We start from the raw sequence: 15,187 nt of genomic DNA, 5'->3' as shown, positions 1-15,187 counted from the left end.
CCGCCCAGATTGGAGAGGAGGAAGAGCGCGTGTTAAACTTTCCAGAATAACTGGGCCTGCTGGGACCATGTGGTCAAATTACCATATGACGATTTGGGTGAATGACGATCCGCAACAGACAGAGCATCACAGGATCAGAAGTAAAAATACAGCAAGACGGACCTGCTACTGTGCCTTTCTAGTCCTTAGAAATTGTCGAGAGTAGAACTACAACTGATCCAAATGGAATGAAACATTCAAATCACAGGGCTTAATAATCAAATTATTCATTACATTGTGGTGTTGTAGACTAGTCTAGGATAATTGTGTTGTCCCTAAACAAGATCAATACCAGAGCTTTTTGAGCTGCATGTCTCATGTCTACTGTTCTTTCATGCTCAATGATGCACCTGGCCTTTTCCGCTGCCTATCAACTATTTCTATTTGTGCTTGTGGATTCACATTGAAAATGTATGTCGCTTTGAATGTGTGGTATGATTGCTAGTTAGCCTATTGCAGATCTGGACAAACGATCCACCCACCACTATTGGCTATTGTCACTATGATTGGTGGATAGAGGGCAGGAGAGGCAGACTGGTCGACTATTTTTGACCTTTGGTATAGTAAAAAATAGCATGTGGAAAAGCATAGTGCATAAGGGAAGTACAAAAACACCTTGATATGGGGAGTCTCTTGCAAGCAGATGAGGAAATGTGGCTATGATGGATGAAATGATATAGTAAAACCTGCAAAAGAGCGAATATAAACCAGGGAAAGAAACGCACTACCTTCCCCTGTGCCCAATAAAAAACCCACAGCCTTCCCAAAGCAAAAAAACATTTTTGGGGAGGGTAAATGTGTCTGTGGAAATTGTTAAAAGTAGTACTTGTGCATAGAATTGTATGGTTAGTTAAACTTTGAAATGTAATGTTTTTTATTTGGCATACATTTTAAAGTTACCGTGGAGATGCCCATCATCCACCCCCATCCTTGTTGCCTTCCTCACCTCTATCCATCCCTCCCTCCCATTCTCGCTCCTTTTCTTCCCTCTCTCTGTATTGTAATTTTCTCTCTCTCTTGCTTCCTCTCTCCCTCTTTCAGTCTCTCCCTCCCTCCCTCCCTCCCTCCCTCCCTCCCTCCTCCCTCCTCCTCCCTCCCTCTCTGCGTGTAAGCTAGGAGCTCCCTGCCATGTTGTCCATTCACCATGGCTCAGTATGAATGCCCAGCAGGGGTCTTCTGGAGTGGACCCCACCCCCCTGAGCCCCGACTCTACTTCACATGCTCAGATGGATATCTCATAGCCCCCATATTCGCCATCCGTACTGGACAGGCATAACATCTCTGAGTGATGATACCTCTGTGCCCGCGTGCGTGCGTGTTTCTGTGTGTGTTAAGGACAGTCTCCTCTAGAGTAGTCTGTCTCAGTGCTGTAATATGTTGCGGTTGTGTTCTGTCTCTCTTCACAGGGTGGTTGATGTGATTACTGTAGCTGGAGATGGGAGTGTGGGTCATTGTGTGTATGTGGAGTAATGGCTTCCACACAGAATGGTCCAGTGAATCCTCGGGCAGGGAGCAGGGAAATGGCAGCAAACGGTTTAATGACTTAATAAGACCTAATTAGTGTAAATGGAGGAGAAGAGAGAGGAGCAGTGGAGGTGAGCTGGGGGGACTGAGTGTGCCTTGGCTACAGCAGCCTGACATACAGCAGGCAGCCCTCGTTTATTAGCTGATGAAAAATAGGCCAACTCCTCTGATGTGTTTACTCATCCCAGGAACACCTCTGGATAACAGAACAGCACACTGCTGCTTTCAGGTGCTCTCGTGCTACAGTGAGGGAAAAAAGTATTTGATCCCCTGCTGATTTTGTAAGTTTGCCCACTGACAAAGAAATGATCAGTCTATAATTTTAATGGTAGGTTTATTTGAACAGTGAAAGACAGAATAACAACAAAAAAATCCAGAAAAACGCATGTCAAAAATGTTATAAATTGATTTGCATTTTAATGAGGGAAATAAGTATTTGACCCCCTCTCAATCAGAATGATTTCTGGCTCCCAGGTGTCTTTTATACAGGTAACGAGCTGAGATTAGGAGCACACTCTTAAAGGGAGTGCTCCTTATCTCAGCTTGTTACCTGTATAAAAGACACCTGTCCACAGAAGCAATCAATCAATCAGATTCCAAACTCTCCACCATGGCCAAGACCAAAGAGCTCTCCAAGGTTGTCAGGGACAAGATTGTAGACATACACAAGGCTGGAATGGGCTACAAGACCATCGCCAAGCAGCTTGGTGAGAAGGTGACAACAGTTGGTGCGATTATTCGCAAATGGAAGAAACACAAAAGAACTGTCAATCTCCCTCGGCCTGGGGCTCCATGCAAGATCTCACCTCGTGGAGTTGCAAGGATCATGAGAACAGTGAGGAATCAGCCCAGAACTACACGGGAGGATCTTGTCAATGATCTCAAGGCAGCTGGGACCATAGTCACCAAGAAAACAATTGGTAACACACTACGCCGTGAAGGACTGAAATCCTGCAGCGCCCACAAGGTCCCCCTGCTCAAGAAAGCACATATACATGCCCGTCTGAAGTTTGCCAATGAACATCTGAATGATTCAGAGGACAACTGGGTGAAAGTGTTGTGGTCAGATGAGACCAAAATGGAGCTCTTTGGCATCAACTCAACTCGCTGTGTTTGGGAGAGGAGGAATGCTGCCTATGACCCCAAGAACACCATCCCCACCGTCAAACATGGAGGTGGAAACATTATGCTTTGGGGGTGTTTTTCTGCTAAGGGGACAGGACAACTTCACCGCATCTAAGGGACGATGGACGGGGCCATGTACCGTCAAATCTTGGGTGAGAACCTCCTTCCCTCAGCCAGGGCATTGAAAATGGGTCGTGGATGGGTATTCCAGCATGACAATGACCCAAAACACACGGCCAAGGCAACAAAGGAGTGGCTCAAGAAGAAGCACATTAAGGTCCTGGAGTGGCCTAGCCGGTCTCCAGACCTTAATCCCATAGAAAATCTGTGGAGGGAGCTGAAGGTTCGAGTTGCCAAACGTCAGCCTCGAAACCTTAATGACTTGGAGAAGATCTGCAAAGAGGAGTGGGACAAAATCCCTCCTGAGATGTGTGCAAACCTGGTGGCCAACTACAAGAAACGTCTGACCTCTGTGATTGCCAACAAGGGTTTTGCCACCAAGTACTAAGTCATGTTTTGCAGAGGGGTCAAATACTTATTTCCCTCATTAAAATGCAAATCAATTTATAACATTTTTGACATGCGTTTTTCTGGATTTTTCTGTTGTTATTCTGTCTCTCACTGTTCAAATAAACCTACCATTAAAATTATAGACTGATCCTTTCTTTGTCAAACATGTTGTGTTGCATGTTTTCTAGCAATTTGACATTTCTTGTTTTCGCCCTTCATTCCTTCTCTCCCTCCTCCATCTCTCATGCTAACCTGTCTCCCCATGCACACTAATCTCAGACCACTCATGTCTGTCAGGATTTGGAGTCTAACTCTCTCCCTCCCCCCTTCTCTCCCCTGTTCCCCCTCCAGAGAAGCATGTGACGGTGGAGCTGAGCTGTGGGGCGGGGCCTGTCCTCGTGGTGCTGGAGCCAGGACAGCCCCTGCTGCTGGACTGTCACCTGGGGGCCACGCCGCTGGACACGCCCCTCAACGTCACCTGGCTGCAGGATGGGCTCCCCGTGCTGGAGGGGGAGGGGAACTCCCTCAGGACCCTTGCCAACGGATCACTGCTGGTGCTGCCCACCTCTGTGGATGGTCGGACACCTCAAAGGGTTGAGGGGGGCTACAGCTGTGTGAGCGCCGGCCCCTTTGGAGCCCTGACCAGCCGCACCATTGCCGTTCACCTGGCCAGTGAGTATTATTATTTCTCAGACAGGGCGGGGCTCTGCCTGCTCAACTCCACCAGGGTCAGACTCACATGGAATGGCATGATGGTCTGGTGTCCCCACATAGGAGCACAGCCACATTCCTCAGGGGGATTTCCACATTTGGTCCTCCTCTGTCTCAGGCAAGAGTTTGATTGTGTGGCTGGTTGGCCACACCAGTGGTGTCCTGGGGACAGGAAGGCTCCACACCGGTGGTGTCCTGGGGACAGGTAGGCTCCACACCGGTGGTGTCCTGGGGACAGGTAGGCTCCACACCGGTGGTGTCCTGGGGACAGGTAGGCTCCACACCGGTGGTGTCCTGGGGACAGGTAGGCTCCACACCGGTGGTGTCCTGGGAACAGGTAGGCTCCACACCGGTGGTGTCCTGGGAACAGGTAGGCTCCACACCCGTGGGTTGAGGACAGAGAGGGGGAAAGGGGGAGAGCGAGAGAGGGATGAAGAGTGGGATGGAGAGAGAGAGAGGGAGCGAGAGCGATAGATAGATAGAAGGTAGCAAGAGATCCGGTTTACCCCCTCTCCTCCTCTCCTCTCCCCTCCTTCTCTCCTCTCCTCTCCCTCTCTCATCTCCCATCACTCTATCCTCCCGTAGAGCTGCTTTCATTATCCTCTGTAAAAGTGGCAGTCTTTATTCAGTCATTAGCTTTGTGTAGAATGGGACTGTATCCTTTATGGAGGTTCCTCCTTTTGTCAGCTGTCACATGCCTATTTATGAGGATGCCTTGTTTGGGGGGAATGAGGGGACAATGAGGTTGGGAGGTGATGACTGAGAGGGATGAAGGGAGGGAGGGAGGTGACTGAGGACTTTGAGAGGGATGGAGGGAGGGAGGTGGCTGAGGAATTAGGATTGGTGAAAAGAGAAGGAAGTAGGAAGGTAGGGGAGGATACGTTGGGGAGGAAGGGAAGGTGGGAGATTTGGGTGGGAGTTGACTGAGGAGTTTGGGATGGTGAAGGCAGAGGCTGTTCTGGGAGAGAGACTAATAAGTGTGTCCTTCAGAAGGTGTCTGTGGAGGGAGCTGGTAAATGTAATGTGCTGTAGACTGCTACTGCTGTGAGATGGATGGCTGCTGGAGACAGACAGGGCCAGGGGCCTGCATGCAATGGACCTCAATGAGCACACTGACATTGAGCAGAGAGAGCAGAGGCCCATGTCTGTCTGTCTGTCTCATGTCTTTACCACAACCAATTAGGAGGCAGAACATCACATGAGATAAATGTGTGACAGGCCTTTGTCTATAATACTCTAAACATGTTTCAAGTGCATGGCTGTTCAAAAAGTGAGTGAGTCAGTTAAAGAGAGAGAGGGGGAGGGGGGGTGTAAATCACGGTAGAGGAGGAGGGGAGGAGAGGAGTTGGTGGACATGCCGACAGACAGAGAGCAGGGAAGCCATGTGTTGTGGTTGGAGAGTACAAGGGGAGGGGAAGAAAGTTGCAATCTGATCGCTGAGGGGCCAAAGAATGGGGCAGAGACAGAAAGAGGGAGAGAGAGGGGGAATAGAGAGGACAGGAGAGAGAAAGAGAGGGGAGGCACAGAGAGAACAGGAACAGACAGAGAAGGGAGAGACTGAAGATAAACGTGCTATGGATTGAACTCATATAGAGCACAAGACATGCTAACAGATTTAGTTGATACAGTAATCTATTTCATCTGGTCCATTCACTCAGTAAGTTAACCATTAGCCCAGTTGGCCACAACAGTTACAAGTGCTAGCTTACTTTACACTATTGGATGACCTGTTATCTATCTAGCTGCTCTGTGGAGGTCTGCTCTGTGTGCTCATTGAGAAACTTTGCTCCATTTGTGTGTGTGTGTGTGTGTGTGTGTGTGTGTGTGTGTGTGTGTGTGTGTGTGTGTGTGTGTGTGTGTGTGTGTGTGTGTGTGTGTGTGTGTGTGTGTGTGTGTGTGTGTGTGTGTGTACAGCATCTAGTTTTTGCCATGACAGGTGCTGAGCTTATTTGTGCTGTTAGTCAGCTAATAATATATGGCTTTCTGAAGAACTTTGCCATGTGAGAATCAGCTCAGAAGTAGTTGTGACAGATTTATGTTTGGTCGCTAGGTAGGATTAGTCCTTACATGTGTTGTGACACATTAGCCATGCTTCATATCTTCAAATCAGTTCAAATTAGATTTTTTTAAGTGTATGTCTTGGGCTTAGGGACAACTTCAGGATGTAAGGATGTGACTTTTTCCTTAAGTGCTTTATGTATGGCTTTATGTCTAGTCTGCCACAGCGGTTTGGCGAGAATACAATTTGAAGGTAATCTTGGATTGGTATGTTCAGTTCTTTATGACTGCAGGCTGGACAGAACAGCTTGCAACCCTGGAGCTGATTGATGAGGTAGTCAGAGCTCTTGTGTTCCCCCATAATGCCCCAACTCAGTCTGGCCTGAGGTCAGGGGCCCCCTCAGCCCTATAAGACTCAGCTCTAGGACTCACTGCTGCCCCCTGCTGTTAACTACAGTTACTACGTGTGGGCTACACACTTGCTGATTGCATCTCTCTCTGTGTCTCTTTCCCTCTCTCTCGTTTTCCCTCTCTCTTGCTGTCTATCTCTATCTCCCTCACCTTTCTCCCTCACTCCCAGCGCTGTCTCGTTTCCATCAGAACCCAGAGGCCCAGGTGGTGCCCCTTGGGGGTGCTTCCCGCTTTGAGTGCCAGATAGACGGAGTGCCCACGCCAAGGATAACCTGGGAGAGGGACCAGGAACCCATCCCCAGCCAGCCTAGGTGACACGCGCGCACACACACACACACACACATTCTCTTCTTTTCATTTAAAATATGTTTATTATTTTCAAATAAAAAATAAATAAAAAAAGACAGCAATACAAACATTGACGTTCATTGTACTGTTGAATGGGATGGCCAATTTAGAGGACAAAACAAAACTTAACTCACACATACACAAAATAAAACAAAATCCTATTAGGTGGTACATGTATAAGAAGACAGCATATAGTCATTACAAGCAGTGTAGTTAAGCCAAAAATAAACATTGAGTGGAGTACAGCACAGAGTAGCAGCAGATCAACTCAGTTATGAAGCGGGACTAGACCATTTATCCAGTGTCGGCTGCCATATTTTGTAAAACAATGGGCTTCTATTGGAGGTACTGTATCGTATCTTTTCCATATGTATTACATTCCCTAAATCCCGTAACCACATTTCAAAGGTAGGTACAGTCTCCAATTTCCAAAACTGCAATATGAGCCTTTTGGCTAATAGAGTACAAAGAGAGACAGCCTTCCCTTCCTGGTTATTCCCATCAACTGTAACCAAACACAGCGATCAATGGATCTGGGGCTAGAACTCTATCGAAGGCTTTAGAGAAGTAATCAAAAATGAGAGCCCAGTAAACATGTAACTTAGGACATGTCCAAAATAAGTGGGTCAACGTTCCCTCATCCAGCTTGCACCTCTCACACAGTGGTGAGGTGTCCCGGATTATTTTATGCAGTTTTACTTTTCAGTAGTGTAACCTGTGTATCACCTTAAACTGTACAAGGATGTGTCTGGCATTCACTGAACTGTGGTTTATATTCCTGGGAGCTTCTACCCAGTCCTCATCTGAGATTTCTCAACCAAGTTCTTGTTCCCAAGCCCTTTTAATAGTGTCTGTGGATACCTCTATGTGGGCCTGTAGCACATCATACAGTCTAGAGACCGACCCTTTTGAATGGGGTTTGACAAGGGTCAGGCTGTCTAATGTAGGATTATTTGTCTTAATGCCATACTGTGGGATATGTGTCCTTAAGAAATTCCTGATTTGGAGGTATCTGAAAAAATGTGTTGTTGGCATGTTAAACTTACCCTGTAATTGTTGAAATGAAGCTAACTGACCATCCATGTATAAATTACCAATTGTTGTGAGCCCCTTCTCCCTCCACTGTGAAAACACCACATCATCCAATGCAGGGTGGAAAGCATGATTCAGGCAAATCGGGCTGTCAATGTATACAGTGGGTATGTTAAGAAAATGCCTAATCTGTTTCCAGATCCTAAGAATATGACAAATGACTGGATTAGAGTCATAAGTGGCTTTTTTAGCATATGATGGACTATTAGCACGTGCAGGAAGTGAGGAACGTTGATAGGAGGCCTGCTCAATCAAAAGCCATGAAGGCATATCATTCTGTCGCATCGCAGGTAAACTTTCCCTCCAGAAAGACACAATGTTCAGATTAGCAGCCCAATAATACAGTTTAAAGTGAGGAAGGCCAAAGCCCCCCTCTCTCTGCATAAATGCTTCTTTGAAATTCTGGCTGCCTTGTTATCCCATAAAAATGGAATTACTATTGAATCCAGTTTCTTAAAATAGCTTTGTGGTATGAAATTGTGTAGACATTGGAAGAAGTAAAGAAACCTGGGTAGGACAACCATTTTAATAGCGTTTATAGGACCAACCAAGGAGATAGGCAGAGTTTTCCAAAAATCGATATTTTATTTAAGCTGATAAATTTTCATGTCCCAATTCGCTTTCAATAGCTGATTGAGGTCTCTTGTCACTACAATGCCAATGCCCACACACACACACACACACACACACACACACACACACACACACACACACACACACACACACACACGGTAACACACACACGGTGATGCACACCAGTAGAGCCTGGCAGTAAGTGATTGTCTGTTCTATTTGGTCCCAATGCTGTCCCCTGAGAGACCTCCAGCCGGCCAGCAGAGACTGGATCTGTTCTAAGGTCCATGCTGCCACTGATCATGTGAGGGCTGTGCTCCCTCCACCATTCTACTTCATTGCATAATGGCAGTCAGGGAATAACCTGAGAATTTGGTAGGAAGTTAAATGAAATGAGTACATGTTGGTCTTTTTCAGTAGTGCAGAGTTCAGAGATAAGGGATGGACACAGATCTGTTGGTTTCTTGTCAGCCAGAGGCTGAAGGTCAGGGCCACAAAGTTCAGCCTGGTCACTTTCTCTCTTCTGTTTGTTCTACTCCCCAAAACCCTCCTTCATCTCCCTTTCACATGGCTACAGGCTGAGGCCAGTCCAGTGCCTGGGAACTGATGTGCTTTGAATCGAATTGGGTAGAAAGATGCACATAATCTACTGCACATGACTCTGCTCCCTCCCTTCTCCTCCCTGGCCTTTCCTCTCTCCTCACTCGCGCTCCCTTCGTCTCCCTCATGGGAGAGATTTGGCCCTTTTTAAATTAAGTTACACTTTTTTCCACCTGATCTGTCCTTACCAATCATAGAAAGACTGGCAGCTGTTTGTTAGTCATTTAGATGCATATCGCACACACTCGGCATGTGTGTACGCTCGGAGTGATCATGCGCTGAGTTGACGGCCTGTATATTTTTGCCCTTCAAAGGCCATGGCCCACATATGGCTGTTCACATGACTACTTGTTTAAATGTGTGTCTCATGTTGAGTGGCCAGGAAAGTGCAGCTTTTCTTCATTAGCATTAGCATGGGGGGGGGGGCAGGACCAGTGTGCTAACAACACTCTGTGCATTGACATCCAGGGCTGAACAGAGGAGAATCATGTAGCGTTACTTATAGAAACCCCCGATTTAATGCTGTCTCGTCTGCCTGAAAACTCAAATGCACACTCTCACAGCCGAGCAGTGGCTACACACACACACACACACACACTAGTCACCAGAAACGGTCCCACTCTCATGCTCATTTACCCAAGCACTTAACACTATTGACGTTTCTGCCTCAGCTCTGCTATTGGCTATACATTTGTGCCTGCCTGACATTATTAGAGGCATCTGGCTCAAAAACAGTCTATCCCTTTGTGACCCATAGCCCAATGCCGAACCGAGCTGTACAGTGCTGTGATGTTGTTGTGTTGACACAAAGTGGTACTAATGGGCAGCAGTAGAGATGAGACCCAGACCAGAGACCAGTGTTGTGTACAGTCTCTCTGTCAGGGTATTACTAGTCCATCATCATAGAGTTAAAAGGCTGTGGAATAGGAGTTGAATAGTGGAAAGCCCAGGCCTCAGGCTTGGAGGAACCATCCGGGTTTGTGTGTGTGTGTGTGTGTGTGTGTGTGTGTGTGTGTGTGTGTGTGTGTGTGTGTGTGTGTGTGTGTGTGTGTGTGTGTGTGTGTGTGTGTGTGTGTGTGTGTGTGTGTGTGTGTGGAACCTGACCTGTCTTCCATGGCAGCAGGGGAGGGAGGGAGGGAGGGAGGGAGGGAGGGAGGGAGGGAGGGAGGGAGGGAGGGAGGGGGAAGAGGAGCTGGTGGGTGAAAGAGAGATAAATATTGACAAGAGTCGGCACAACCAGCAGCCATGGCTGCTTCTAAATGCTGTTTTGCAATGCGCAATCTCTCTGACCTAGATTGAGAGCTCATTGTTCTCTTGTATCTATCAGTAAAGATTTCTAAATATTTCATTCTTTCTAGTCTCTTCTTTTTCTCCCCTGTTTACGTATTCTCTGTCATTAGGAATACAATGTATTTAGTGTAATTTCTTTCTTCTTGCTTTCTTTTGTCTACTTTTATTTTCGATTCCATATTGTTGGACGGCGTTATGCTAAATAGCTGTTAGATATAAGGATAGTGTAGCCTAATGGCCGTCACTGGAGACCTACTCCTGTAGTTCTGTATGGTGGTAATGAGCGTGTACACAGTTGGAGATTACCAGTGAGGAATTATTATTATATCTCGCTAAGCACTAGTTCTCGCTCTCTCCCCCTTCCACACTCTCTCTCTCCCTCTCTCTCCTTCCCACCCTCTCTCCCTTTCCCTCCGCCCCTCCGCCCCTCAGGTTCATCTCTCTCCCTAACGGTGTGCTCCAGATCTTGGGGGCGGTTAAGGAGGATGGGGGTGCGTACCGCTGTGTGGCCTCCAACTCTGCCCGGAAACGCTTCAGCCAGGATGCCGTCCTCACTGTCACTACAGGTATGTTATGCTCTCTCAATCTCTCTCGCTCTCGCTGATGACGTCTGGAGGCAAGTGATCCCTTTGGATGTGCTTGACCTCTCTGTCTGGGTGTGATCTTTAAATAGCCTATTTAGTGGATTGCTTCCTGCTTATATGTGTTTCCTGGAACTCTGCTGGAATGAGAGAGGTAAAGAGACAGATATGGCTCCAGACCTATGATCTCATGTCTGATATCAGCAGGCTGTAAGCAGTATTCACAGCCTCGCTCTGCTCTCCACACCCACGCCTATTCCCTTCTGACAAAAGGTGCATTACTGATGGAGATCAATCCTGGCCTTCAATTGGTTCCATCAAACTTTAGTGTCTGTGGAAGGTCTATGTCTAGATCTGCTTCTATGTGAGCGTTAGCACACACACGCACCCACACACACACACACACACACACAGAAAGAGAGACAGAGAGAGACAGTCTGAGCATCAGAAACATATGAGTCTTAATACCTATTGGCCCTAATGGGCTTGTTGCCTGGACACAAGACTGAAGTGTGTGGAAATGTCTGCACCCTGTGGATCAGCTAGGGAAACAGAGATGAATCACCTCTCAGCACCCTGCAGCATGTCCACACACACACACAGACACACACACACACACACAGAGACATGCTCGTACTATAAGGTCACAGGGCGAAACCCAGATGCAGACACGGGAGGCAGATGGTTCGAGTCTCTGATATGTATTATAATCCAAGGGGCAGGAAAGAGAATGGTCGTGGACAGGCAAAAAATCATAACAAGGTCAGGGACCAGGAGGTACAGAGTGGCAGGCAGGCACGCTCGAGGTCAGGGCAGGCAGTATGGTCAGGCAGGCAGGTTCAGAGTCAAGGCAGGCATGGGTCAAAACCGGGAGGACTAGCAAAAGAGAGATAAGAGAAAAAAAAGCAGGTGCACGGAAAACCACACTGGTTGGCTTGACAAGACAAACTGGCAACAGACAAATAGGGAACACCGGAATAAATACCCAGGGACTAATGGGGAAAACGGGTGACCCTTGGAGGTGGGTGGAGACAATCTCAAAGACAGGTGAAACAGATCAGGGCATGACACGCACATTCACAAATAGACATTGCATTATGTTGATGGCTCAATACTCCTTGACACACTTACTGTATACCTTCTCTCTCTCCCACACACGCACGGATGTGTACACAAACACCACACACTTTCACATACAACACATATTTCACACACGCACGCAGAAATGCCCACACACACACACACACACACCACTCTCACAGTCACACAGACAGCCTGAGCAGGTGAAGAAATTACAGCATTCCTGCCTTTTTCACACCTCCCAATATCCAACAGGCTGTGTGAAGTGATGCTAGCTTACAGTAGCAGGTATTTGGTGTGACGCAAAGCCGGGGTGGCAGCGTAGCCTAGTGGTTAGAGCGTTGGACTAGTAACTTCAAAGGTTGCAAGTTCAAATCCCCGAGCTGACAAGGTACAAATCTGTCATTCTGGCCCTGAACAAGGCAGTTAACCCACTGTTCCTAGGCCATCATTGAAAATAAGAATTTGTTCTTAACTGACTTGCCTAGTTAAATAAAAGAAGAAAAAAGCCCTGCTCCCTTAGAAACCTCAAGGTCAGAGAAGAAAGCTCTCCCAGACTTCTTGAGGTGTTATGTCAAATCTAATGCCATTACATCTCGAGCCTTCATTTCGGAAGAGGTTTAGGAATGGAACAGCTGAACACCAATGCCGTCTTCCTGAAAGAATAATGCTGAGCACATCAACTCCACTCATTCAGTTGTACATTATGTCTATACCTTTATATACTGAACAAAAATATAAACGCATCATGCAACAATTTCAACGATTTTACTGAGTTACAGTTCACATCAGGAAATCAGTCAATTGAAAGAAATGTATTAGGCTCTAATCTATGGGTTTTACATGACTGGGCAGCCACCTACTGGGGAGCCAGGCCCAGCCGATCAGAATGAGTTTGTCCCCATAAAAGGGCTTTATTACAGACAGAAATACTCCTCAGCACATCCCACCCCACCCCACCCCTCATCAGACGACCATGCAGGTGAAGAAGCCGGATGTGGAGGTCCTGGGCTTGCATGGTTACATGTGGTTTGCGGTTGTGAGGCAGGACATTCTTGCAGTCAGCATGCCAATTACACGCTCCCTCAAAAAATCTGTGGCATTGAGTTGTGTGACAAAACTCCACATTTTAAAGTGGTCTTTAATTGTCTACAGCACAAGGTGCACCTGTGTAATGATCATGCTGTTTATCTTGGCAAAGGAGAAATGTTCACTAAACAGGGATGTAAACAAATTTGTGCACAAAATTTGAGAGAAATAAGCTATTTGTGCATATGGAAAATATCAGGTATTTTCAAATCATGAAACATGGGACGAACGCTTTGCAATTATATTTTTGTTCAGTGTACTTTCTCTCTCTCATCCACGCATACACATGCATGTGCGCATGCAAAGCACACACACACGCACACACACTCTGAGCACAGAACTTACACAAAACCCTATGAAGGCACATCCTGCAATCCTGGGAGAACTCGACTGGCCCATTTAAAACCTTAAGCCCTCATGCATAACCAAGTAGTGCTGTATGTATGCTCAATGATTAATTTATAATGTGCTTACAGTATCCCAGAAACCCTGCTGGAGCTCATTATCATAATGTAGGCTCTGAGCAGAGAGACAGGCAGAGCAGGCCCCGGCCCAGGCAGTGTGATGGGCCTCCCTTCCTACTATAATTACCCCTAGAGCCACTCACACAGAGCCACTAAAAATAAGGGCCTCATCTGCTCTGCTAATGCACTCTTCTACTGCTCCAAGAAAATGATGGAGATTTATTTAGTCATATAGTTTGGCAGAATTACACCACCATGCTCTCAGAGTAAGGCCCTCACTGCCTCTCCTCCATTATCTGACTCCCCTCTCCCTCAGATGCCCTTGATCTCTCTCTCTCTCTCTGTCAATCCGTCTACAATAAGTGACTCCAAAGAAGTTTAGCATACATAATATAGAGCCTTCTGCTCCTCTCTTTATTAAGCCCATTGGGGTAGCTAGCTAGCCTGGTTGTGCAGCATTCTTTCTGGTTTATCCAGGCTAGTAGCTAGCTCTGTCTCCTCCACTCCTCTTCCTGACAGAGCTGCTAGCTGCCCTAAACAGTGTTGCCAACGATTTTTCAGTGAGAATCTCTATTGGCTCCTTGATTTGTCGCTAGAAGTCGCTAGATGACGTTTTGCATTGCCGCGACTACGTCACAACACCAATTGGCCTTGCTGCAGCACAGCTGCGGTCCCCTACGTCGCGTTTTTGGCCCCTCTCCTGCCGCAAACCCTCTTCCCTTGTGCTTCTCTGGCTGTGTGTGGACCGTTACTGTGATTTTTGTTACACAGACAGCTTCTCCCATTCTCGTTTGTGGCAGAATTGTGGGAAAAGTCACTAAATGCTATCAAAACCGTAGAAACTCTCAGTAGCAAAAACTCCCCAAAGGCAGCCTGAAAAGTTGCTGAATTTGTCGCTAACCTCTTTTACCAATATAAGTCACTGGCGGTGTCTGAAAACTTGATAAATATAGCAACAAAGTCACTAAATTGGTAACACTGATCCTAACTAACCGAGAGGGCCTTTAATCGCTGTGGGCCCAAGGGGAAACTAGACTGGTGTCAGGTGATCTTTCCTCCCCTATTGAGAGCTGCTGTGATGTCATAGTGATGGACAGGACAATGACTGGTGGTGCTTTCAAGACAACTGGGAACGAGGAAACATGGTCAAATCATGACGTCAGTGATCTTCAGGTCGGAAAGTCCGAGTTCTAGAAAGATGCCAGAGTTTCCAGCTTGGAATTCCGAGTTGGATGACCATTCCCAGTTGTCTTGAGTTCCGTGTTCAGAGTTGTTACACTGAATCCTGACAAGGGCCCCAGCATTGTCTTACATCAGATAGCACCACAACCCTGCCTAAACTGAGTTCATTGGTAGGTAATTTGTGACATGCCGCGTTAGAATGACGGTGTCTGATATAAGACATTGAGGGTTAGAGTTGGTTGTAAGGCAGCTGTTGATTCCTGTGTCTGTGTTGTGTCTGTGTGCCCAGGTCCTGGCCCTGCCCAAAGTGAGGTAGTGATTGTGGCACCTCCTCAGAATGCCACAGTGGTGCAGGGGCGTCCAGCAGTGATGGAGTGCATGGCCCAGGGGGGGCAGCCCAAACCCCTGGTGTCCTGGAGCAGACAGGGTAAGACTCTCTCTCAATCCCTACCGAGTGGTGCAGCGGTCTAAGGCATTGCGTCTCAGTGCAAGAGGCATCACTACAGTCCCTGGTTCGAATCCAGGCTGTATCACATACGGCCCTGATTGAGAGTCACAATGAGAGCCTGG

General features: G+C 47.2%; 1 protein-coding gene across 5 annotated transcripts in view; it reads left to right on the top strand.

The window, feature by feature from the left end:
• Window positions 1-15,187, top strand: part of igdcc4 (immunoglobulin superfamily, DCC subclass, member 4) — a 64,489-nt gene that overhangs the window by 28,406 nt on the left and 20,896 nt on the right. For all 5 annotated transcript variants that reach the window (XM_045708216.1, XM_014175434.2, XM_014175439.2 and 2 more), the window contains exons 2-5: window positions 3,550-3,870; window positions 6,488-6,629; window positions 10,654-10,787; window positions 14,907-15,044. In XM_045708216.1, the coding sequence (XP_045564172.1) occupies window positions 3,550-3,870; window positions 6,488-6,629; window positions 10,654-10,787; window positions 14,907-15,044 (735 nt within the window). The remainder of the gene's footprint in view (window positions 1-3,549; window positions 3,871-6,487; window positions 6,630-10,653; window positions 10,788-14,906; window positions 15,045-15,187) is intronic.

This window comes from Salmo salar, chromosome ssa26 (assembly GCF_905237065.1).
Source record: "Salmo salar chromosome ssa26, Ssal_v3.1, whole genome shotgun sequence".
Lineage (NCBI taxonomy): Eukaryota > Metazoa > Chordata > Actinopteri > Salmoniformes > Salmonidae > Salmo > Salmo salar.
The sequence above is the reverse complement of the archived record's forward strand: the minus strand, read 5'-3'. Positions and strand labels throughout refer to the sequence as shown.